This window comes from Rhamphochromis longiceps, linkage group LG18 (genome assembly GCF_057381845.1).
Source record: "Rhamphochromis longiceps isolate RC_006_pf linkage group LG18, R_longiceps_female_GT1.1, whole genome shotgun sequence".
NCBI lineage: Eukaryota > Metazoa > Chordata > Actinopteri > Cichliformes > Cichlidae > Rhamphochromis > Rhamphochromis longiceps.
The window spans coordinates 21,270,493-21,297,343 of record NC_140574.1 but is presented as its reverse complement, the minus strand read 5'-3'; the positions used below and the strand labels follow the sequence as shown (position 1 = coordinate 21,297,343).

At 41.8% G+C, this 26,851-nt stretch overlaps 1 protein-coding gene across 17 annotated transcripts in view; it reads right to left on the bottom strand.

The window, feature by feature from the left end:
• Window positions 1–14,728, bottom strand: part of mbnl1 (muscleblind-like splicing regulator 1) — a 43,589-nt gene extending 28,861 nt beyond the window's left edge. For 2 of the 17 annotated variants that reach the window (XM_085390000.1, XM_085390003.1), the window contains exons 1-2: window positions 10,360–10,859; window positions 1,464–2,492 (exon numbers count right to left, since the gene is read on the bottom strand). In XM_085390000.1, coding sequence (XP_085246126.1) covers window positions 1,464–1,637 — 174 coding nt within the window. In that variant the 5' untranslated portion in view covers window positions 1,638–2,492; window positions 10,360–10,859. Of the gene's footprint in view, window positions 1–1,463; window positions 2,493–9,192; window positions 9,729–10,359; window positions 10,862–14,603 lie in introns of those variants that run through there. The other 15 variants (XM_085390004.1, XM_085390007.1, XM_085390011.1 and 12 more) reach the window with 13 other exon arrangements.
• Window positions 14,729–26,851: the final 12,123 nt, after the last annotated feature.

The window sequence follows — 26,851 nt, the reverse complement described above, 5'->3', positions numbered from 1 at the left end:
GGCAACCTCTACCTCAGTGTGACAATTTAAACATCCGCCTGCAGATAAAAGCACCACTGCTCTCTCAGTCAATATCCTCTCGCAGTGGGTAACACTGAACTCAGGAGTCTGTGACATGTAGGTAACGTTGTGTTATGTCTGTAGCAGTTATGCTGCTGCAGCAGGTCTTCAGTTTGCTAAAACTTGAATATAACTGGATGCCACCTTTTTTTTGTTTTGGCTATTTTAAAATGTTAATCCAAATTATTTTCTGACATCTGGCAACACAATATTTTAACTATGTGAGGCTGAGTAAACTAAACTGCTTATGAGTATTATGAGTGCCTTATGTCCCACTTTTGCAAAGTTGCAGTGTTTTGAGAAGATTTCAGGAGATTAAGCTGTGAAAATATATTAAACTTTTCTTGTAATTTTCATGTGCACAGGTGAAGAAGCTGCTGAACAGTCAGCTTGGGCCTGACAATGTTCTTTTGTCCACATCTGGCTGTAACAACTCTTCCCCTGAGTTGCACTGCGCACACGCTGTCCTCATCCTAACCCTGCTCACATGCAGTCAATGACCACGAGTCACCAGTATCTGCTGGACAATACAAACACGAAAAACATACAGTGCCAAGTCAATGCTGGAAACTTTGGGTTGAGGTCCACCCATCTCCAGAGATCTTGTGCTCCGATAAAAAGAGTCATTGTGAAAGAGCGAGAGAATCGACGAGAGTGAGAGAGAGAAAAAAAGAGGTGTTTGCTTTCCTGCTGCTGCCTAAAAATGGAAAATTACTGCATACAGTTCCCCAACTCTGCTCTAAAGCAGATACACATATAGAAACACACACAAACCCCTTATAACTGCCCTTAGGCCTCTGAACAGGAAGTGGTTTCAGCGAATGAGAGCTACATGATGACGCTATCGCCTTGTTCGTTTCTAGCAGCTGAGCTTTGCTTAGGGCATCCGTATGAGTTTGTACATCTGGCTATTCATCAGACTGTTTGTCTGCTTTTCTATTCAAACACTGCCCCACAGCAAACATGATCACTTCCAGAATAACTGCGCTATTGTAGTAAATTCATGCAACTGTGTTTATGTGCAGTGTAATCAGTCGGAAAAGCAGCCGATTCTTGAATGAATTCCATTTGGAAGTAAACACTACTCAAAACATTTCGGACTGCGCCAGAAAATTCCACAGCTCTGTGTTAAATATGCCGAACTGCCTCACCTAACCCCACCGCCAAAACACCCACCCCCCTCCATTCTGCACCCTTCATCACATGTTCCAGTCACCTGACCAGAAATAGGTCGGACCAAGGAGAGCACATGCTGTGGCCAGATGGTGCACTCCAGTTTGTTATTTCCAGTTTGCAACACCATAAATTCCCTCAAACTGCCAGTCAGACCGAATGTGCTCAGTCTCTTATCTGTATCTCTTTATCGACTCCAGATTTCCTGCTCGCCACTTCTCCTTTCTTACCTTGAGCGAGTCGAAGCAAGCGATGACCCGTCCGTTGTCCACCTGGCAGCTTTTGGCTGGGTGAGCGAACTTGCACTCCTGGTCGGAGCGTGAGCAGGTGCCCCTCTGGAACTCCCGACATACTTCCAGTGTCAGCCACTTTGTGTCACGGATGTGTGTTATGTTCATTGCCATCTCAAGACGCCGGCAGAAAAAAGTATTCCGAGCGGAGATCTGTTCGAAAACTCTTCGAAATCTGTTCAAATTAAGTACCTATAGTGTTGTTATCCACAATCTTTTTCTTTTTCTGTTTACTTATCAGTGTTGTCACTGTCTGGGATACTTGTCTGTGAAGATGAAATGAAACACTCAAAAAGAAAAGTTCCTACTGATTGACTGGGCTCCTTCTCCAAAGTAAAATGTTGCAGGATGGCTGTGGATGTAAGCAGGTCCTATTCTTGATCAGACAGCGGCTGATAGAGTTATTATATCCAGGGGAGACTACTTAGCTTAACAGTCAAGCTGCCTCTCTTGGTTAGACTTCTCTCTCTCACTTGTTATTGCTTACTGAACTGCGTCATCTATAACATTCCCAGGCGAAGGTGACAGCCGAACTGAGAGCCCTCTGGTTAGGTGCAGTGAAGCAGGCAACAAAGGTGACAGTCTAGGTGTAGCCTGCTACAAGAAGGTTAAGGACACTGAGGACTAAGTGGAGGCTTTAGAGGGTTGAAGGCGAAGGTGAAAGGCAAGGTGATGCTGTGTGGGCCTGGTGGTGTGTTGGGCTGCTGTGGTAAGGCTGGTCAGCTGGTGGATAGTTGCTGGCAGCAGGGCCGTCTTACAGTGAGGAGAGCGGAGTTTGGAGTCAGGCTGCGTGGAGTGGATGATGATGGTACAGTGGATGGGGTCGGAGCGAAGGCTGCGAGGAGGGTGTGGCTGCTGTCCTTGTACTCGTGTTGCTGTGGCAGCAAGCGAGCGAGGCAGGGGGGAGGGTGGAGCTTCAGCTGTAGAAGCAGGTCAAAGCTGCAGCAGACATCAGGGAAGGCACTTCCTCTGGGGAGATAAAGAGAGAGATAGAAGAAAGGGGAAAAAAGGAACGAAAGATTAGTCTATATACAACACGTTAACAAAAAGAAGATAACAACTATCATGTTTGTTTTCCCGCTCGTGTGTCTTTCAGAGAAGATTCTGACCTGCAGGATTTTTAAAGTCGTGACACTGCTGAGCTATGCAGCTGTGGGAGTGAAGAATATGTAAAAATCTCAGAAATGCAGGGGTGTCAGCGAAAACAAATAAAACTTTCACCCGCTCTGCGCTCTAAACACACATAGTGCAAGCACACCTTCATCAGGCCATGCTACGCACAAACAGACACACACACATAGAGAGAGAAATGCACAAAGCAGCCATTCACAACTTTCCACATCATCTGGACAACGCAGAGAAAAGCACATCAAATCCCGTATCACTTACAGTCCAGTACAGAAAAGCCGGCCATTGCAAATGTGTTTAGAGGTGAAAGAAAGGAAGAGAGTGAAAGCAAGGGGGAAGTTGAGGCTGGGCATGAGGGAGAAGAGTTTAGTCATTTCCTTTCTTGCGAAGCCTTGTGAGAGCGGTGGCCAATGAGAGCTTGCGGAGTTGCAGCAACATTCTGGGCCGAGCGCCAGGTGAGAGCAAGGGGGAGGAGCGAACAGGAGGCTGACCTGCCCGCTTGCTGTTGAAAGACACACAGGCTGAACTGTTTCTGCCTCACAAGATAACCTGTTTCCTTATCAAAACAATAAAATTCATGGACTCCAGAGATAATGTCGTTTTATTTTTAAATAGGAAATACCACCGTTGCAGTAAGGCAATGCATATTGCAAAGGTCTCGCACAAATGCAAGCTCGCACGCAGTAATTGTGCAGAACACGATTGAATGAAACAGCCTGGTTATTATTTCACTGTCAGAATTTTCCCATTTATCACTTTTAAATGAGTTTATACATTTAAATGAGTCGTTTTTTGCTTTGCGTTTGTTTTGATTGTTTGTTTAAATTTTGCATTGCTGCCAGTGGTTTCTATTTTTGGTGAATCCATTGTATGGGGTCTGTTGGGGGAATCTGCATGATTGGGATCCCAGGGGCCCATCCTGCCCTTATCGCTAAGCCAGAGTAAGTCACCACACCCTGTGTAGTGAAATCGCTTTCCCCAGAAAAGCATGTGCACCCTCAGCAATGCCACCAACCAACCACTGCTAACTTTACAACACTGCAACGCACTATATCAGAGCCCTGCAGCAGCGCAGCGCAGCCCATGATGAGCCAGCAACATAGATAAACAGTGTATTTAGAGAAAGAGAGAGAGAGAGAGAATGACAAAACATTTCAGTTTCACCTTGGATGACCCTTATGATAGCAAATGTAGCAATGTAGCATTAGAAATGACCTTTGGCGTGTATTCGGAACGCAAATCCTGCAACGACCATACTCGACGACTACACACATACCCAGACAATTATCTTTCATATCACGTGTTATATGGAGATCAAAATAAATTAACTTTCCAATGAAACACAAACATAAAACATCTGTCTCTTCACTATAACTAGTGCTGTGTCAGTTTTTGGATCGATTCCGATACCAAAGGAATACATATACATGGCCAGTATTGCCGATACCAGTAACGATAACCTATAGCGGGAGTTTATGTAGTGGAAAGCAGTGTGTTGTGATTTATGAGCTGAATCATCATCTATTCATATTTTAATAATTTCAGCATATTTTAATGACCCCTAAATCGTTATGATTTTTTACTTTCCACAGTAATTAGTTGATACAACAAAGCACACTTTTCAGCTTTTTCATCTATTTTAAAACTATTTTTCTTTAGACCTGGAATGTAAATGTGCCTGTATCTGAAGCACTTTGGATCAACTTCTGTTGTTTAAATGTGATGTGACACAATTCAGTGGGCTACATATTGAGAGGTTAGAAACAAAGTATCACTCTGATACCAACACCAGCGTTGGTATGAATACTAACGATATTTGGATCGATCTGCACACCTCTCTTATCTTAGCAAATGTTGCGCAAGAAGCAATAGTTTTCCTGCCGGTTTAAAAACTCTTTTATGCCAAAAAACATTTTTGAGTAACAGAACTTAGATTGAATATCTTCGTCAGAGTGCAACTCTTCCAGCATGCTGCATGTCATACTTTTGTTTGTGTGACTCGGGCCACATTTCTGTTCCCATGAACTCTATTCACGTGAAGTCATTCATCAACTTGCGCACACTGCTACATAAATGTCAAGTCAGTCGAGAGTAATCTTTATGTGTGTTCATCAATGGTCTGTTATTATCACTAAATGTTGACCTTACATGTACCTATTACAATTGAGTCTGATGAGGCATTTAGTGACACACTTTTACTACCAAGTACACTTTGTGGGGTTCAGCTGAACCATGTTGTCTGGACACTAATGAGGTGGAACAGAGACATCTAATTCTTTTTTTTTTTTTAACTAAAGGCACCTGGAACTGTCTTCAATCAAATGCGAGGGTGTGACGACTTGATGCATTAAAAGCTGAAAGCCCCCTGAGTCTGTCGGCTTGCCTAATCAGTTTCTGTGGTTTTGGTCAGATGAGAACACAGCTGTGAGGGAGAAACAATGTAATATGGTGTAAGACGAGCCAGAGTAATAATGAATCCTCATTATGATCCATCATGTCTGGACAAGGGCCTCCTTCCCTTATTGATTTCCTCATCTCTACAGTTTTTTTCTGTTGGTGTGCCACTCCCTCTATCTAATTCCACTTTAACTGTCAGTGCTCTTCGAGTATCCATTTCAAATCAGCGAGTGTTTAACATTATCTTCTTCTCTGCTCTTTCCACAAAATTTCTAACAGTAATATAATTTGAACAGGTGGATCTGTGATTTCCTTCCTATTGTTTCAGCCACCTCAACTCCACCCACGTCTCTGCCTTCGTGCCCTCGGTGTGATTATCTGGCCTATGTTCTCGTTCAGCATCCTCGGCAGCCGTCCCTTAGACTCCAAGGTCTTGTAAGCTGGTGCAAGGTCGATCAGAGTGGTGGAAGGGGAGACAGCGAGAGAGCGCAAGCAAGACATTCTTCCTATCGCTCTTTTAGGACACGTGGTAGTAAGACTATGGGCCGACAAGAAGAGGAAGCGGAAGAAGAATCGGTCCTGTGACAACAGCATACACTTTTATGGCATAAACAGTTTTGAAAATCAAGCCTCCACATCTTTTACTTTCTCTTCCTTTTGAGCCATGAAACAAATCTGTTCTCGCTATGAAAAAACAGAACAAACTGTCAATATTCACCCTACGCCGAAAGCCCCTACAAATCATAAAACCTGACACTGATGTGCATGGTGAATGGTGCTGAATGGCAGTCGTGCATGAAAACATGCCTCAGCTGACTGAAAAGTGGAATCTACCAAAGACACATGCTAATCTGGCAGCTGGTTTTGGGATTTTGGAGTCCTTATTGCAACTGGAAAACTCAGCAGGGCCGAGAAAACAAGAAATAAGGTGTGGCTCACAGTTATGATAAGACTTCCTGAAAAAATGAGCGACACATTATTAGTTTAGATAAACGTGGCTTGACTTCATGGCCACGAAATACTTAAGGCTCTTTATTGCATAGACACATAAAATGGAATAACTAGCGCAGTATTAACAGAGATTAATCTCAAGAAAATGCACGTATGCTACTGGTTATATTGCACCATCTGGTATGGCTACCTAATTAGCAAACCACAGCTTCGAGGCGGAGCTTCTATTTTCGACTGTGACAGCGGAGAAAGACGCAGTCATCCCTTTTGGTTCGCTGCTGTTCAGCGCAGGGAGTGGTTTCAGCATTTTGCCAGAGGTGGTGTCAGGGTGACAGTGTGCTGATACAGGTCATCACGCTGTACGAAACACAACACCTCTGGACTTGCTGCTCAGAAGCTAGCATTCCAATACTGCCCTCGTTGACCTTTACACACACTTACACACCGGTGCATATCTGGACACATATTGATACTTTCTTTATCTTTTCTGCATTGATGCACAAATGTAGAGGCTAAATGATGCTGCTCAGATCTCAGTTGGTTGAGAGACTGCATTCAGTAAGGTATCCAAAAAAATTCGTGCAAGTGTATACAGGACACACTATTTACTTACACTTCATTTATTAGTTTGGTTTAATGTGAGTACAGATCACATGGACAGAGAGCTGTGCAAATATAACATTGCTGTTCTGAGCTGTGCCACATCTGTTACTCTTATCAACTTCATTGGCATGCTCGTCCTCATCATAAAGTCATTAACTTGTCTTATTTATTAGTCGCATCAAGTTATGTATTTGATTAAGGTTTCCTGAAAGTAACTCTTTGGCTAGAAACGCAAAACTAACAATGCCTATTGATTCTCTAGAGGAGCAAACCTCTGGAGACAATGAGAGCTCTTGTGTGGCACACATGGACAGCGCTAAACACACACACACGCTGACAACATACATAAGCGAGAACCTGTGTAAACACACAAACCTCTATCCGACTCGACACTGGGCATTCTTAAACTGTGGTGAATATCTGATTGTGGGCAACACTGCATCTTTGTGTGCACATGTGTGTGTAAGGATGTTGTGAAATCAACAGACAGTGAGGATAATGGCGGGCCTTATGGTTTATAGAGTGGCTCGCTGGCTCGCGTTTATGTCGTCTGTATCAGTACACAGAGAGACAGGGGCTAATTTCTACTGAAACGCACTAAGACGATTGCAAATAGCCAAAAGTAAAGTAAGATAACAAGTGAACAATTCACAAGTTTCAAAACAAGAGAATCATATGCTCTGACCTTTGCAGTCACCGGATCTCAATCTGACTGAGCAATCGTGGAAGATTCTGGGTGGGTATATGGAAAAATATCCTTTAGAACTGCAGTGTTGATTCCTCTGGGTGTTCAGAAAGTGTAAAATCCAGGATATTTTGAACTTATACCCTTACTCACTACTTAATAAGACCCTATTTAAGAAGTTACTGAATCCCCAAATTATACAAAAGCACTGCTTAACCTAGGTGCATTACACCTACAACAAAAAAATGCATACTTTAATTTGTTTCAGCCGATGATCAGGAAGTGTTGCCGTGACTGTGTGATTTTGCCCAATAAGACCACAGCAATATTGCTAAATCTTTTTTCCCCCTGCAAAGTAGCACAAACTGTCAGTCTGAAATTTCTCTCCTCATTATTTCCTTTTAAGGTCACAACTCTGCAACTGTCTGCTATATTTTTCATTTAAATATTTGCAGAACAAAATTTTCATTCCTGGACAAACACTAAGGCATCTAATCATGTGTTCCACTACTAATCCCACGCTAAGCACCTATATTTGGCTGCGTTATCTGTGTATTTTATGCAAAGACACATTACCAGTCACCAATTTTATCTTCTGCCCTAATCACCAGTGACCACGTCATGCAATGTCTCATGCTTGCATTGACCGAATATTATTGGGGCCCCTTCTCTGCTAGACTGAGGCAAAGGTTGCTAGAAAAAGCCCGAGCGACAGAATCAGACTAGTGGGACGGCAGCGTTATAAATGTTACAGCCATCTGACACGCTGTCGGAGATGAAGAGGCCTAAGAAGTCATGGCTGTCAAGAGAAACAAGTAGAAGCTTGTGTTGACATGTGTACCTCCGGACAGAACAATAATGAAATATCTAGACCCTTATTACTGGCAGCACAAACAGCAGCTTTGACACATCAGTCATCCCACATATTAGCGCTGCTGTGTAGCTCTGATAAAATGGGCACTGCTGCTATCGTGTGATGTCTAAAACAGAAGCCTGAAAATAAGAACAGGAAGAAACATGTATCAAGTCAGGTTAAAACCTCATTTATTACTGGTGTATTACTTTGCTAAGGGCATTTCTTATTTTTAGCTTAGCTTAAAGTGTGTCATGCTCGGGCAAAACTGTGTCAAACTTCCTCAGAGAGGATGAAATGTGGTTGTATCACCAGAAGCATACAGAGAAGCCCTCGTGTAATAAAGGCTTAACCTGTCAGCGCCAGGCACATAATCCTTTCTGTAGGGCAGATTCTAAATGATAGGAAGCACATATAAATGCAGAGTAATTTGCACCTGAATGTATGCACGTATGCGACTCGACGCCGAGAGAGCAACATGATCTTACGACTTCCTTATCTGCCATAATCACAGTGACACGTTCTTTAGCCAGACAGAAATTAACAGTCTACCTGCAGTGCACCTATTGTGGAGATTTTTCCAAAGTCTCTACTAAGTAATCTGCCACACATCTGTCTTTGCTGCGACTGCTCACATGTGTGCACATACTTGGGTGTGTGTGCTACTGTCTGAGCCACCATGAATCCCTCTAAGTCACAACAACAACATTCCTCATCATTGCACCAACCACCAACAAGCCACCGAGGGTATACTCAGAGATCATGAGGAGAAGGACAAAGACGGGAGGAGAAGGAATGAAGGCGTCAGATACTTTTAGAAATAAAATCGTGACCAGCTGCTGTTCACAAATTGTTTTAAAGCAACAAACAAACAGCGAAATTAATGTAATTGGTGCTAAAAGATATTATTGTATGAATTAAAATGCTTTTCGTTCCTTATAAACCAGTCTGATCTACACGGACAAACCAGCCTGGTCTGTAATCGCTTGGAAAAAAGGTATTACAGTACACTGCAAGTCACCCAAACAAAGTAAACTCTTAAGTCGACTTACTTTCACTCCCGTTTAAAGATCAACAAGTAAAACCTTCTCCATTTACGCGGTCTCCTTCTCCCATGTTTCTCTGTCCTTCTTTCCCCTCTTCCCTTCTCTTTGCAACTTTCTTCCTCTCTCTCTCTCTCTCTCAGTTACTCCCCCCTCTGTCAGACGCATGCAAACACTTACTTAGAGACACACACACACACTCCCACAGACAGAGTCACCCCCTCACACACTCTCTCCTCCCGCGACCCGAAATGCTTGGCAAACATTCTAACGTACTGAAATACTGCTTGCCATATAAGGTAGCACCAGCTTCACATGTCACACATAATTTACATACGGCGGGGCGGGAGTTTGCCTTACACAGGTCACTCATGTTAAGGAAACACACATGTGGTAGATCCATGCTTTCGCTTTGGGCTGACACAGCAAGAAAGAGGGAAGACGTATAGGAGAGTCAAATGATACCATTCTCCCTGTTAACCAAGCCCTGAAGGATAACTCCAAACATGTCCTATGTTGAGTCAGGCAGAGGGAATGAAAGCTGAGTGGGCGATCTATTGATCCTCTCCACTGCTTCCTGGAACAACCACGGCCCTCTAAACACACACACAAGCAAATTTTCTTGCTAACTAGCGCTACCCTCAGGAACGAGCTATTGTGTGACTGTCTGGTGTGAGCCAAGAATGTGTCTAAATGTGTGCGTGCCTCTCTCTCTCTCTCTCTCTCTCTCTCTCTATATATATATATATGTATATATATACACACACACACACACACATATATAAATATACACACACACACACACACACACACACACACACACACACACACACACACACACACACACACACACACACACACACACACAACAAGCCATAACAAATGGAAGTTAGCCATGTGGTACACACACACCTACACACACACACAGAGAGAGCAGACACCAAGGCAAGCAATCTCCACATCTCTACCTATTCTCCATTGCACAAGTGCCTACTTTGGAAAGTAAAGGCAGCACACACACACACACACACACACACGCACACACACACACACACACACACACACACACACACACACACACACACACACACACACACACACACACACACACACACAGGAGGAAAGATCTAGATAAACCAGTGAGGCAGGGAGGAGGGTTATGAACCAAGCTCTTACCTCTCACATTGCCCTCCAGTTTGTGTGTGCGTGCTTCCGCGTGTCGACTGGCTCTGTATGTTTATGCGTGTATTCAGACAGGCCGCGACAGCAGACCCCCAGGCACCGGCTGGACCATTCTCAGGCAGGCAGGCAGAACACAGCAAGGCAGAGCGACTGGCAGAAGAGGAGGCAAGCGAGTGAGCGAGTGAATCAGCAGCGAATGAGTAAAGGAGCTGTGCGCGGAGCCGAGCACCCAGAGTGAGGGAGAGCGGATAGGGAGAAAGCAAGAGAGAGAGAGGAGGAGTGTTTGTCTGTGCGGTTGTGTGTGTATGCGTTGCAGCGTTGGCTGTGTGCGCTAGTGTCTCCCCTCCCCTGCCTCTCCAAGTGGCTAAGCTGGGTTGTGCAGAGCTGTGCTGAGACGGGGCTGGGCTGTGTCTTTACTGACTCCCCTGCCTCTGGATCATCTGTCTGCTGCAGGAAAGTAGTGCTCACTGGGCGGCAGTGGCAACAGCTGTGGAGGAGGAGGAGGATGACGACGAAGAGGAGGAGGGAGGGAGACCGGACTGCACTGGGCATACAGATCCTGCAGTTCCCTCTCCCTCCTTTTCTTTCCCACTGAAGCTGGCCACGCCCCCCCTCCAAAAACACCAGGAAGTGCTGGCTCAGTTACAGCAGCACTGTCCTTGCCTATTCAGTGAGGCTGAGGTAGGAGAGAGGGAAGAGGCAGGTAGGAAAGATTGGGAAAACCCAGCAACAAGAAAAGATGAACATTAGTAACAGGATAAACATACCAGTGAGGAAAGGTCATGCACAGCGAGGACTTTAGAAGTAAAAGTCATGAGAGTGATGTTAAATACAACCAGAAAGGAAAAGAATGGGTGAAGGAAGGGTCTTAATGAGGTCAGGAAGAAAAGGAATAAATGGCAATTGGAAAGAATGAATAGAATATGGGGTGTGGAGGAAACAGTTATGGAAAGACCCAACAGTTATGATGGGTTTTTGCATCAGATTTGGCCTGGCTTCTGTCCAGATCCTCTCTCTCACTTTCATACTGCTTTCCGTCCTTGGCATGCAACCCTTAGCTCACACTAGCTCCTGCCCACATTATAAAAGCACTACAAAGTGAAACTGCAATAAGTGGTTATAGTTTTAAAATTACTTCTTTAAAAAAAAGATGCAGACCAGGGCAGTTTGGTTGCAGGTCAGCAACATATTAAGAAAAAGGCTAACTCAGAAAACACAGAGGCGGCTGTTCCTGCCAACTCGCCTGTATTGTTGTTGACACCAGGCTTCTGCTGCTGCAACCCATGCATCCAATAGAAGCCTCCAAGAATTTGATTTGGACCCGATTCTGCAATATCCGGTAGCTATGGAGATAGTGGCCCTGGCGTCTGCAGGAATCCTTGCAAATTTCGAGCGTGTGCTGACGCCAAGTTTTGCGACCAGTTCGTGCATATTGTCTGTGACTCACTTTCATTTGATTGCCATCACCGGGAAAATGCATCCCTATATCCAAAATATCTTTGCAATGTGTTTTCATATACAAAGCATGTTAATGCTGCATAGCGCTGAACGTAAATTAACTGAGCTCACACATATTCACTTGGAGATGTAAGGGTCCATTCTTTCTTTGGCGTATTTGCCTATACGTACATGAAAGACTGCTTAAACCATTGCCTCTCCTATGTAAAACTGTCACACCTCCACTGTCTCTCTGTTCCTAGCCTTGCTATCTTGCTGGACTTGTTTCAATGGCTGCACAGCTCTGTTTAATACAAAGCTGGTGATAAGTCATCTCCAATTTACACAGCAGCACTGTAAACCCAGGGTGACAATCTGTGGCTGAGCCCCTGCAGCACGGCTAACCCTTTACCTATAGCCATATAAACACTTCTGCAATGTGTTGGTAAACTCAGAGAGAGCAAAAACACAGTGCGCACCGCAGACAAAAGAACTGAAAGCATTAATGCAAGTTCTGATCGACAGTGGCGTTATTAACTACAACAGTAACGGTGCATGCCTTGATCTATTTCCAGCAGTCATTCATTAGTGAAGGAAGGATCTATTTCCAAGCATGGAAACAACCCTGCTAGACTTGTTGTCTTTTAGATTAGAAGGCCAATCTGTTTGACGGCACTGAGCTTTCGTTGACCCATAATAAAGAAACACAGTGATTGATGATCTGGCTCAATAGGAAACATATTAGCAACGCCTCCAAAGATCTGGGCTCTCTGCGAAACTCAGACACTAATGTGGAATTTCCCCTCTTCTACTGCAGTTCAGTGTACACTGTGTGCATCCTTTTCATATTTCTCTTCTTTATGATATCGCTAAATCTGTCTTTTCATAGCTTTATCTCACTTATGAATGCATCTTAATTCCCCTAAACTTGCCTTAAAGGCTTTATAAGTGCTTGTCAATTCGTAATAATCCCCTCGATCATACTCCTCTCACCAACTTCAAGTACGAGTGCAGAGCCAAATTGTGCGGTTACCAAATGTTCGCTCATTGCTTCTGACAAGTTTCATTCTGATCGAGTGCACAACAGGAGCTTACTTCTACTTTTATAGTTCATATTTCTTTTCGTGTCACACCGGCCGAATGATTTGCCTTCTTTCTGCACATGCCTCGTATCTCACAGAGATGTTGTGCTCTCTAGATCAGTGAAGCTGTAGAGCTGCGAAAGGATGCGCAAAAAGCAACAGGAATAAACACACTGAGGTCGAGCAAACTGTTAACACACATACTTATGGTACAAACCGAAAACAGGAAGAGGTGTGTGTGTGTGTGTGTGTGTGTGTGTGTGTGTGTGTGTGTGTGTGTGTGTGTGTGTGTGTGTGTGTGTGCGCACACGCTTGAGAGAGTGTATTCAATGTGCTTGAAGGGGAATTCCACCACTTTTACACTCTAAGTTCATCAAGTTACTCATGGGGAGTATACTCAGCCTGTAAAAACACTTGTATAGTTTCTTCTGTGGTTCTGTACGGTTAGGGAAGTCTCTAAAGTAGCCTAAGTAATGCCTGGGAATTCCCTTTGCCACATCAGTTTATGTGTATTTGTATTTATAAATATATGAAAAGAAATCGGTCTTTTGCATATCTTCCTCATTTACTGAAGTAGAAAAGAAGATAATAAAAACATTCCTAATATTTCAAAATTCAGTTCAATTCAACGCTAACACAGTCTTTTCTTGATGGCCCTTCTGTCTCTGTCACATAAAAAAACATAATGGCTAACATTTTATTTCCTTTCCTTCCTCCCTGATGAACTCAGCTTTCCACCTTAAGCATCCCTATCATCTCAGCACTCTGCTATTTCTCAGCTGTCTGTAAATGACAGTATCTGGCTGATGTGAACTCTCACTCCTCTGTGGAAATGTTCCAGAGCTTCTATATGCCAAACTCAAATAGCTCATTTATTCCTTAGTCCTCCCCCCCTTGAAAAAGAACTGCAGAAAAAAACAATTACACTCAATCGTATAAAGTCTTTAAGAAAGACAAAAAAAACCCCAGGAAATCGCATTTAACATTAGCGATTTCACAAGAGTATATATTGGAGGCTGCAGAATGACAAAGCAAAAATACCCCCTTGAGGTAACTTCTACACTTTAAACAACTTAACAGAGAGAAAGCAAAACAAAGAGTCCTCCTCTTGTGAAAATTTGCAGTCATATTTCCCTACTGCATACTTTGTGGTTTTCTCTTAACTTCTTTCCATTTTGACATGGTGGGGGAAGCAGGTGCAATTCAAGCTGTCAGTTTTGAAATACACAGAGAGGAAATAGCACGCTGTCTTGTCCCTATCTGACACCACAGTGCACATGTATGTGTGTGCAGAGCTCAGGCTTTAAGCTTATCTTGGAGCAAACGAATGGAAACACCCTCTGCAAAGAGGCCCTTTTCATTTTAGCTTTTATCTAATTTTCTAAATGTAGCCTATGGGTATGTATTGCTGTGTTTATCATATAAAGTCTCCTTCCATTTAAAACCCTCAACACGCACCCCACTGAAGAGACAAATTTGACAAATGAACAAAGAACAAAATATTGCATGTTAACATCAAACGGAGACTGACATTTCCTTCTTTGTGAAGCAGAAAAGAAAGTAAGTCAATCAGCTTGCTGTTTAAATATTTTTTTAAAAATACCAACCAAACCAATTGGAAGTATTAAATAGAAATTACAAACAAATTTCACTTAGAACCGGTTAAAATAACCTAATCATATCAATTCTGCAGGGAAAACTTACAGACAGAGAGCTTACCTGCGTGTTTGTCTAACGCTGATGTGCCTCTGGGACCGACAAAGCCACTTCAGCATAGGTCATGCTGCTGCAATGCATTGTGGGATTTACTAACATCTTCAGTTCTCTCTTCCTCTACTTCTCTAACTCTGATCTCTCTCTCACTCTCATAATAGCACCTTCTGCTTGGCAACGGCTATACCACAAATGTGGTCAGGTTTACAGCGAACCATCACTGCGCAACATCAAGTCTCCATGACAACCACTCTTTATCTCATTTGCATCTTCTGCTTGCATTATCTACTTTTGCCAAATATGGTCGCTTTGTTATTCTCCCCGCCTCTCTCTGTATCCCCTTTCTGTAACTTCCTCTTTTCGCCCATTTGCAAAACTACGTGTCAACACACTGTGCAACATATATTGTACAGTATATATCCGCAATGACATGTACAAATGCTTGAAAAGGTGCGAAAAAAGGAACTGATTGAGACATTATAGTTTGCAGACTAAGAGATAAGTTAGATGACTTTACAAATCAGGAAGTGGAGTGTTGAAGAGGCTGTTCGTGAGACTGACTTCAAAAGGAAACGGGGGTTTCAGCTCGACAATATGACCTCATCCCCTTAAAAACACGTATATCATAACAGAGCACCATTGATTCCTCTTCTGCGAGGTTGTTGCAGGCCCTTCCTCTTCCACCCGAAAGCCCATGTCTATCAAACTATCAGTGGAATGTTGAACCAGGCCCCTGGGGCCCACACACGCAGCAACACTCAGCAGCACTCAGCACCTGTTTCCGACTGCCAGCACAGAGAAAGAGACGCGGTCAATCACACAGGACAGCTCAGTGCAGGAGAAAGAGCAGAGGAGGGTAGGAGACAAACAACAAGCATTTTATCAGCAAAAATACACAACTGAGTAGCTACAGCTTTATCTTTCACAGCAGAGTGTGACTGCATGTAACTTAGCAATATTACATGAATTATATATATTATAAATAGGATTTAGTCCTATAAAATAAGGTCAGTGCAGTTTCCATTCTTTGTCTCATTTCAGTACTTTTCAAAATTTGCAGTTCTAGCTTCACTGTTAAAGTGCTACCGTTGCTTGTGCTCTGCTTGAAGCTACTCTTTCAATACAGTAAAAAGAGCCGCAAAGCATTTAAAAGTGATATATGGTGTTCTTTAGCAAGAATTTCAAAGATCCTTTATGGCTTTGTGTGCCATAAATGAAAACACCTTCATATGTTCAACTTTTTAAATCTCAATCTCGATAAAGTTCACAATCTAATTTCAATTTGAATATGGCTCACATGAAGAGACTTCCAGGCCTGAATTATTCAGCTGTAGCATACTGAAACATGTAATTGTACAGCCAGCTAACAGCTAGTAGACTTTAGGATAACCTGCTAGTATTAAACAAGTGTGTCTATCCACCCTCAGGTTCACAATCATCATACTTATGACAAAATTTGAAATACATCCTATGACTCTCAAAGTAATTCTTACAAAAATAATCAGAAGAACGTACACAGTAATAACTGGTACGTGCCCATGTCCCAGTAACACTTAATGGCACAGAGAGAAAAAAACAAAACATGGGCTGTTGATGTTGTTTATACGCTAAAAATAGGTCCTTAAAATCCATTGCTAGGTGGTTGCTTTGCAACATGATTTAGTCATAATATATTGAACTTCAACTTTTATGGCTCTAAACAAAACCTTAATATTGTGAAATTAAGAGGATAAGATGCTTTTATAAGGCATAAAGGTTTATAAAATCAAAAAGGGTCATTTTAGGCTGTTACTACATGGTTGGTAAGCAGCATGACTATGATGATATAGAGATGTTAAAAAGCCTCACAAACTGTGAATGTTTCTGTTGTATTCAGATTTCTCACTTCTCTATCTGACTTCAGTTACCCAGACAGTGTCAGGGAAAGCTCTGAGGAAGGATCAGAAGCACTGATCACCACTGGGCCTCCCCTCCTATGGGCTGAAGGGCTGCTGTGAGTCGGTGGACTGGAAGTCAATGAAACCAGGCCTAATTTAGCCTTCGCTCCTCCACGAGCTGCCAGGAGTAAGAGTGAGACTCCTTCCCTTTTTAGGGCTACCAGGACACTGCCGTCTGCAAGTGGCACTACTGCATACCTAACTAAACTAAGGAGCTGGAAAGAGTGAGAGAGAGAGAGAGAGAGAGAGAGAGAGAGAGAGAGAGAGAGAGAGAGAGGGAGAGAGAGAGAGAGAAAGAAGCGAAGGGGTGACAGTCAAAATTTGTTATACAGATGTGCCATTTAAATGGCTGTCTAGATCTGAACGTCATAAAGCATCACAGACAGAACTGCGTAAATATTTTAACAAACCACCTACTTGAATTACTCCAACTCAAAGTTTATTTAACAAACCAGTTTAGACACTTTTACAACCATCTTATCTTTACACTGCTTTCATTAGATACACGGACAACTTGACTTTGTAACTGACTTTGACACGATGATCACAACAGCTTGCAATAGGATCACACCAGTAATTAGGTGAGAAGAGAGAACTAATCAGCGTCTATACTTACACTATCCACTCAGCCGGGTCCAGACACTGTGTCATGCAATCTTTAATAACTCCAGCCTACACAGAAAGTAGATAACTAGATGCTGCAGGCCTGGAAGTGTTGTTTTTCCCCCCATCGTGATCTGGCTGATATTCATGTGACAGAGAGAAAAGGGGAAGATACTTGGCTTCAACTCTGGTGAGACCCAGGAAAACATTTTCTTTTTCAGTTCATAAGTATTTTCCAATTTGTGTGGACTAAATAAACCCATGACTGAAAGAAATGCAAATTTGCACTGGCATTCAAAGCTTTTGCTTTGGAACCGGGGTGTGAGATACGTCGAAGGCAGTGTTGCAACTATGTGCACACACGAAAATGATAGACACATCACTACTTAATAACCATGACAGCCCATGTATTTAAAATAAATGGATTAGACGAGGATTACTCACTGAGCCCCAACTGCTTTCGCATCTCTGTGTTTATATAACTACACATGTATTCTTGAAGACAGTGATCACATAAGCCATGGTATGGAGCACACAATAGGATTATGTATGGTGGTGTGCTCAAGTATCGTCTTCAGTTCCCACCACCTATAGTGAGCAGACAAACACTTGGCTTCCGTTTCACTGCATGCATGTGTAATAACCTCAACAGAGACCAATTCAAGCTGACATAATCCCATCAGCCTATTCAAGGTTCCCGTCTGACCACCCCTACATAATGAGGAGATAAAGGCCCCATCACTGACTGTTTTTATGAAGATAATTATGCACGTCTCTTGTGTTATGGACAACTGTTAATTGAATTAATCTTCCCTCACTGGAGTTGAATACTATAATTTTGAAAGTAATATCCAATCATTTCTGCTTGTGTCTGACTCTGAGTCGGTCTCCTCACCGGCTATTAAAGCAGTCGTTGAGACTTGTTTATCTCATATTTCTCCTCTGCATGTAAGCAATTCACTGGACATCATTGCAGCTATTTAAAACTTCCTTTCCTACTAACACTATCTATGTGAAGGATGAAATGTCACTAACAGACCAAACCAAATTCTGATAACAGAAAAAAACCCTCATATAAGCTCTCACACACCAACATTTCTCCAATCTTTTTTTGTTCAGTTTTGGTGAGCAAGTTATAGCCTCAGTTTCCTGTTCTTAGCTGACAGAAGCAGTAATCGATGTGGTCTTCTGCTGCTGTAGTCCATTTTGTGCATTCAGAGATGGTCTTCTGCATACCTTCATTGCTGAATATTTGTGTTACTTCCTATCAGCTCAAAAGTACTTTCACCCTGACAACGACTGCACACCAAATATTTTCTCTTCATTTCAAGCCTGTCTTAAAATACCAGTCAGGCATCTTTAGAACTGAAACTGGCTTTGGCTGCTGTTTCCATTCCTCTTGTTCAAAATAGTTCAAAGGTAACTGATGAAGGAATAACATTTGCTCACCTTGTTTTGTACAAAATTCTGAATTAATCCCTAACAGGACACAGATAACATCCACACACTATCTACAATTAGCCACAATGAGTTACTCAGTAAGAATTGCATCAATGGGCCGAGGGTAAGAACAGTCACTGACCAGCAAGCAAAGGCTATATGAAAAAGAAATTTTTCTATACAGTACAAATCCTTTCACTTAGTAACCTAGCAACCAGTGAACTCAACACGGCACCTATTGCAATTCTAAAAAGCGCCAGACATAATTACATCTCTCTTCAGCCAATCACATGAGGCCCTGAGCCATAAATAACAGACTGCTCCCCTACAGAGCACCAGTCTGTGCCGAAAAGTCAACAAACACTTTCTCCAGTAGCAGCTCTGGCGTCCTTACTGGATTCATCTCGCTAAGATGAAGATAAACAGAATGGTAAAAGGAAGGCAGAGGCCTAAAAGTTTTCAGAAAGAAAGAGGTAGAGAGAAAGAGAAGAGAGAAAAAGAAAAACAAATGTAGCCTATGATTAGTGAGTCATAATGAAGGCTGCTAAATGGGACTGTGGCTATGAGCTATGTCATTAAAGACCGTGCCAAATGGCTGGAAAACCTACAGGTCTCTATTTGAAACACTGGCATGCTGGAAAAGGAGGACGCTGCTTAAAAGCTTCTTTTAAACAGCTTGGTCGAAGTTGCTGCAACATTTCACACGCATCATAATAATCTCAAAAGCAGAACATCTCGGCAAGCAGTAAACACGCCACCTTCAAGCCTTCTTACCCCTGCGTGTGTGTTTTTGCCAGACAGTTAGAGCAGCTCTATGTTAAACAACTTAGTCGCTGAAGCCTTATATTTAGACTTTACGACCAATATTAAATTCTGACCAGGGTGATATAAGATGTCAGCTCGATAGGGCTGCAGTTACCATCAGATTGCATCACGTCACATCACACGGCTGCAAGAGGTCATTAGTACATTTGTTGCTTCTGGGTGATGAGAGATAGGATTGGGAATGCGCTCTCCCTCGGGACCTTACTAATGTGTAATAAAGTAACAGAACACTTGGGGATCTGAGAATTTATCTAACCTATCAGTGTCATATCATCGTGGTAACTGTGGCGACAGCTCAAAGAGACAAAACAGCTGCACAGAAACACAATGACCGAGCAGTTTCTCTGCCTCTTTTTTTTTTTTTTAATTTACTGCGAGGCCTTCTGAAACAACCCTTTAAATGTGTTTAAGCCAATCAAATGAAATACTGCCTCAACACTTTGTGAGGTATATAAACATGAAAGACAGAGGCATCAGAGAACTTGGCATGCATCACATAATAAAAGCCGATGCACCCTACATTTCTCATGCCCTCCTTGATTTAGAGCCTCTTGCACAGGGAAATGACACTTCAGTGTAATGTATCTCCCGAGTAATGACGCTATTAAGTTCATGCAGGTGGACATCTTGACTTGGATTACGGTGGTACTGCCTGCTGACGGTATGCTTTCTGGCAGTCGTGTTATCTGTTGCTATGATGGTGTTTACTCCCTGGCTACAGTATTTTTTTTTTTTCACTTTAAGGAGGAACATTTTTGACGAAGGACAAGCACTGCATACTTGTCATTTTTCAGATTTTATGCCACAAAAATAGCTAGACACAGAGCACAGAATACTTCAGTTCAAAGACTGAAGTGTTGTGTTGCTATACTCTTAAAGATCTGATGTTAAACCTCAAATTAAATCATGGGTAATTTGATCACCTCTGCCCTTAGAGACAGCGCCCCAGTACCTTTAAAACAGAATTAGACCTTCATTAATCTGTGCATGCATACCTGAAGGACAAATGTATTCCTTTAGACATGAGGGAACGGGTGTGATGCTTCAAGCAGAACAGTCCGACCCACTCTCTCTCTCTCTCCGAGCTCCCAGGACATTTTCTTGAAGCCTCCCTATTGGGATTCTGGTAGCCTACATTCCCTGCTTCAAGGTCAGCGGTGGTGACAAATTAAATTACTTGTCCTGTTTTGTAGTGCTGGCACCAGGTCAACAGCAACTTGGCTAAAATGATGAGTGCGGTATTCTGAAGGGAGCTGCATTTGTCCCGACCCTCTGGTGTCAAATTTGCAAAGCAACGAGCAGTGATGAAAGGGCTGCAAAAGCCACGTATTAAATTCTGCTTCTGTAATCACTTGCAAAGAAAAAAAAATCAATTACCTCTACTTTATACCGTCGCCCTTTGGGCTTACCCAGAGCCCTCGGTTAGTAAAAGTCGCATCATCTCCGTTCACTCCAATGGACCATTTTATTTTATTTTATTTTATTTTGCAGAAATAGTTCCTGGAACTAGGTTTTTAGCTGCACAGAAGTTTGTGAAGTTGTTGGGTAATCAATTAACGTGTGCATTGAAACATGTTAATTGATTATCCACCAATAAATTTGTAGATATGCCAGCTTAAGCTAGCAAACACACAATATCAACCAAGAACAAGTAGCCTAATGAATTCAAAATTATGTTTTATATATTATACCCCCCCCACACACACAACTAAATAACTAAATATTATATTAAATATTAATTAATATTACTATATTGTGATATAACATAATGTGGCGCGTGACGATTAGCACGCTAGGTAAGGCCTGGACTCAAACTCAGCAAGAAGTTGGTGGGTTTGATTCCACTGCCTGGCCGGGGTTTTTCTGTGTGGAGTTTGCGTGGGTTCTCTCCGGCACTCCAGCTTCCTCCCACAGTCCAAAGACATGCAGATAATGGGGTTAGGTCAATTGGTAATTTTAAATTACCGATAGGTGTGAATGTCAGTGCGAAAATAACATTATTGCTTATTGTTGTCTGGTCTGTTTTAACGAATGTATAGATTCAGAGTAATAAAATAATAATTGTACAATAATCAGGGAAACAGCTAGCTATTTTCTGAAACATGGCTAAAAATAAAGAGTATATTTGCATATTGTAGCAGTCTCATAAATACTGTTTTTAGGCTTATGGTTCTGTTGACTGTCACACTGTGTATAATGTTGCATCTCAGCAGATGGTAAAATCAGAGGGAAGGAAAAGGAAACAAATCAGACCGAAAAAAAAACAAGGTAAATTTAAAATATGGAAACCAGCTCTGAAAAAAATAATCAAATAAGGCTAAATAGAGAATCTAATAAATATATGCATTTTTATAGAACTGAATTCTGTGTGTGTTGTCATACCGATCCTGTATTTTAGTATTAGTGTAAACTGTCAATACAAATCCATGAATTCATAACTAACGACACTAGTCACACTTTGTTTAACATCAACAGCTAATTCATTTCTAAAATTTTATTTATAACAACTACATCGCATGCCATCATGCATTGACTCGTCTAAAAAGTATGTACATTTTCTGCTTTTTTCTCTCTGTTAACACTCTCTCAGCACACGAACCACAGGTCTGAAGACTCCCTGCAGTGAAACAGCACCCTAACCTGGAGATTCATCTCCCTGAGTTTTTCCAAGATTTACACTTATTAATTTTTAATGACCTAAACATTACCCTTTACAGTGGTCTGGACTTTGTAAGATAAAAAAATGTGCAAATGTGTTCTTGAATATGATTGCATTTGTGTATATGTTGATGTTTTAATCCATAGTTACAGTCATTGTCATTGTTCTTTTAAAGTGAGCCAACTATTTTTCTCCTCTTGGTGTCAGTGGGATGAATGTACACGTATGCTTTTATCTCTGAGTGAGTGCAGCATCCCCATGCAGCACAGCACACAACAGCAGATAAAACATGTTTTAAAAATATGAATATGTATTAATCCCACTAAAGTGTCTTATAATAGCAAAAGTCTTATAATGCCTGTGAAAAAAAACATGCTCTATGAGACATGATACACAATAATGAGTGTTTTAATGCAATCTGCCCTGTGTAGATGTGAAGTGTTGAGTAGCATTGTTGTCCACATGCAAGATATATAAATTCCTGTCTCTGTCACACAGAAAGTTGGACTAGATGTTTGTTTTGAATTTGAATATTTTAAGCTCTGGAGACCAAAATATTTCCAAAGCAAACACAGTTATTCTCATGCTATCATTGAAAGTCACCCGTCAGTCTCATTCTGCCATTAAGATTATTTGCAGTATGAATTTATTGTGGCATTACTGAAGCCACAATGAAGAAACCCTGACAGGTAGAAAACAACTGATTTTGAAATGTTTACCCAAGTTCACTAAAACCTAACAATAAATGTTAAACTGTGGCTGCTGTTGGTTAGCATATAATGTTAAAAACACATTAACAAGCTCAAAAATTGTCAGAAAGGTAGAGGAGTACACCAAGACTTAACCACATGCACTTTACTGTGGTATAAAAACTACTGCAGATCAATGCATTTGCTGCATTCTGAACCCTCTCTGCCTCTGCGACTCTTACTATTAGAGGGCTCTGGGCTTACCCTGCTGCTGATGGAGGATATCATGTGCTTGCACATGAAGCTTCACAACATTAGCCCCAGTTTTGTGTCACAAAAATTAGAGTGCACGCCACCTGCTGGACATTTGGGAATGTATAGTAAATATTCTTTTTTTTAAATGATTTTTCCTTCTTCTGTATACAACCAAGAGTTAAAACACAACCCATGTTGTGACACAGCTGTCTTGCACTCAGTCTTCACTTACACAATCACCTGAAGGGTGTCAGTGTGTCAGCAGCACATAGGGCTTATCTGTTGGGTTGTTATCAGCACACAAACAGCTCACACACCACACTGGGAGGAACTTAGATTATGTAGTGCGGTGTGAAAACAAACAAACAGACAGCTTAATATTGAGGCAGAGGTCTGTGTGCAGTTTCATATCTGCCATTGTTGTTGAGTCTTACCTCCAATATCACACATCACGAGGACATCATGAAGTAACATCCTCATGATGTGTAATTTTCAGTTAGATGCACAGCAGCTGGCATGTTTCGCAGCACCTGCTTACACTTGAAGTGTGCTGGGTTCAGCTTACAAAAGACTTATGAGAAAATCTAAAGCAGCATTATTTGCTGTGGTCAGATATATGAGATACTAGTTTCTACCAAAGAGGTCAGTGTTATGCAGGTTATTTTGTAAGCATGATGCTATTGGACTACTGGACACTAGAGAGCAGCAAAGCAGCATAAAACCCAGGCTAGCCCTCTTAAACATATTTTTTCCTTTTAATTTTGCACATTTGGTGCATTTGTACAATAAATATTGTATCAATCTTTACATTTGTAAGCTCATGGATACAAGCAGAAGTCATCTGCGAATGCACTTCATATATTTTCACTCTTTTATGAATGAAGGCAATTTTCAGAGCTCTGTGATTTCACTTGCACTACCTCTGCAAGCCATAATGATTTAGAAAGCATCAGCAAAGGGGCATAGATGGCCATTTTGATGTTATAATAAATTATTACTACTATTGCCACATAATCCAGTCCAGGCTTTTGGGGCAGAAAATAATTATTAAAGTTAAGACACAAAAAAAGTGTAAACCATAAGTTTAATAATTTATTCCTCAGTCTATATGAATTTGCACCATGTTGAGAGGTAGACTAAGTTCATGGGGAACAGGTTCACTGTATCTTCTTGACAGACAGTTAGACCACAGGCAAGCCTCTCCCAAGCACCAATTGTTCCTTTACATTGACAGAGCAGATGAATATTTAACAGGAGGAGGGAAAGTGGTAGGCATCAGGTCACTAAGAAGAAAATAGCACTCACCCCAGGTGACCCCACCACCAACAGTCTGATGACAGACTAGATTGCTGCTGCTGATTGGCTGCTTATATCTTTGTTGACCCAAAGGAGAGCTGTGTAATGAGCCTTAAATGAAAGCATATTTGTGGGAATAGAACGTGTGTCTATAGGTGGGCTGAGTACCTTCAAGAGAGAAGCAGACAGGGTGGAAAAGACTGCGGTCAGCACCATGGACAGCAAAAGGAGAATTATCCAGGTGATCAGCGCCATGCAAGCAGATATCAGAAAGCTGGAGCTGGAAAACATGGGCCTGAAGAGGAAAGCTGGAAGTAATCTCAGAAAGAATGCATCAGTTCCCATCATGGCAGCAGAATGCAGAGGTACACTCATATCATTATTACTTTGTGATATTAGGTAGTCCAAAAATAGAGTGATTTTACTATAAAATGTGTGCTCGTGAGATGTTTTTGTCTCTTTACGGCTCTCTAAGATAAGCTCATAGTATCATTTTAGGGGATAATAGATGTAGTTTTCACTACAGACTTGATTTGGACTTTCAGTGCTGTGTAAAAACATCTGGCCCCTTCCTGATTTCTCAGTTTATTGCATCGTTGTCATGATTAAATGTTTCAAACCAAAGCAATTTTAATATTAGACAAAGGTAACCCAAGTAAACCCAAGCAAATACAAAATGCATTTTTTGATGATGATTTTATTAATTAAGGGCCCTATGAGAAAAAAATGACTCCCAAGACTAATAACTGGTTGTGCCACCCTTGGCAGCAGGAACTGGAATCAAGAGTTTAAGGTAACTGTTTGAGGTAACTGTGGCCATGGAAGAGTTTTGACCATTCTTCTTTGCAGAATTTAATAGAGCCACACTGAAGGGTTTTCAAGCATGGATGGCCTATTTGAGGTCAAGTCAAAGCATTTCAGCCTGATTAAAGTCTAAGCCACTCCAAAACCTTCATATTGTTTGTTTGAGCCATTCAGAGGTGGACTTGCTGCTGTGTTTCAGATCATTGTCCTTCTGCATAACCAAAGTGTTTTTGAACTTCAGGGCATAAACTGATGGTCGGACGTTCTCTTTCTGGATTTTCTGGTAGAGAGCAGAATTCATCAATTCGTCCAAGTCCCGAGGAAGCAAGGCAGCCCAAGACCATCACACTACCACCATCAATTGGACTGTTGTTATGATGTTCTTTTTATGAAATGCTGTGTTAGTTTTACACCAGATGTAATCAAACTCAAACCTTCCAAAAGTTCAACTTTTGTATCATCAGTCCACAGACAAATTTTGGGGATCATGAAGATGTTTTTTGGCAAATGTGAGACGAGTGTTTGTGCTCCTTTTTACTCAGCAGTGTTTTTTTCCTTGGAACTCCCACGGCTGCCATTTTTTGCAAGCAAGGCCTGCAGGTCCTTTAGATGCTATTGGGATTGTTTGTGAACTCCTGGAGGAGTCGTTGATGCGCTCTTGTAGTAATTTTGGTAGGATGGACACTCCTGGGAAGGATCCCCTGTGTACCAAGTTTTTCTCCATTGGTGGATTATGGCTCTCACTGTGAGTCCCCAGGCCTTAGAAATGGCTTTTTAACCATTTCCAAACTGACAGATGTCAGTGACTTGGTTTCTCAGTTGTTCTTAAATTTCTTTAGATTGTGGCGGTTGTGTTGCTTTTTGAAATCTTTTAGCCTACTTCACTCCAGGTAGTTTTGGATAATGCTTTATTCTTAATAAATAAAATCATGAAAATTGAAAATTTGCATTCTTTGAAAATTACACGGGTTACCTTTGTCTAACTTTATTTGATGACAGAAAATTAGAAAGGGGAATAATACTTCTTCACAGCACTATAGAGGTGAATAGGTTTATTTATTTATTTCCTCAGACATTGAAACAGTGCTCTACGGAAGAGGATTAGGGCCACTGGGGAAAAGAGCAGTAATGTCTTTCTTTTCTTTTCCAGAATTCTGGGGAAAAAGTAAGAATTCTGACTTTTTTTTCTCAGAATTCTGGAAGAAAAAAAGATGTTACCGCCTTTTCCCCCAGTGGCCCTAATCCTCTTCCGTAGTGCTCTTATCTCTGTGTTGTTGAATTTCATTTTCTCTTTCAGAAAGTGTCGTCATGACAGTGAGGCGATATTCAGTCTTCCAGCTGCGGGTCAATCATCGATATTTGACCATGGGCATCTCAAAGAGTGAGGGAGGGACCGGAAAGAAGCAACGCTGACACTGAGCATAGTCAAACCAGAGGCGGAGCCAGACATTTTATACACCCAGAGTTTAGCCCTAAAGGGTGGTATGCATGTGGGATTGGAAGGGGGGTGGGAGGCTGGGGGGTGGAGTTGCTGTGGAGTTGCTAAACCCCAATTCAAGATCCAGAACTGACCTGGAATTAAAACAGGACTACAACAGTTCAAAATCAGGACTACTTCAGGACTTAACCAAGACAGAACCAGAATCAAAACTAGATGATAGTAGCACTGAACGAACCTATCAATGACACTTTCAGGGTCAATATTATTCAAGTATTCCAAAAAGATACACTAGGTACTAGATACAT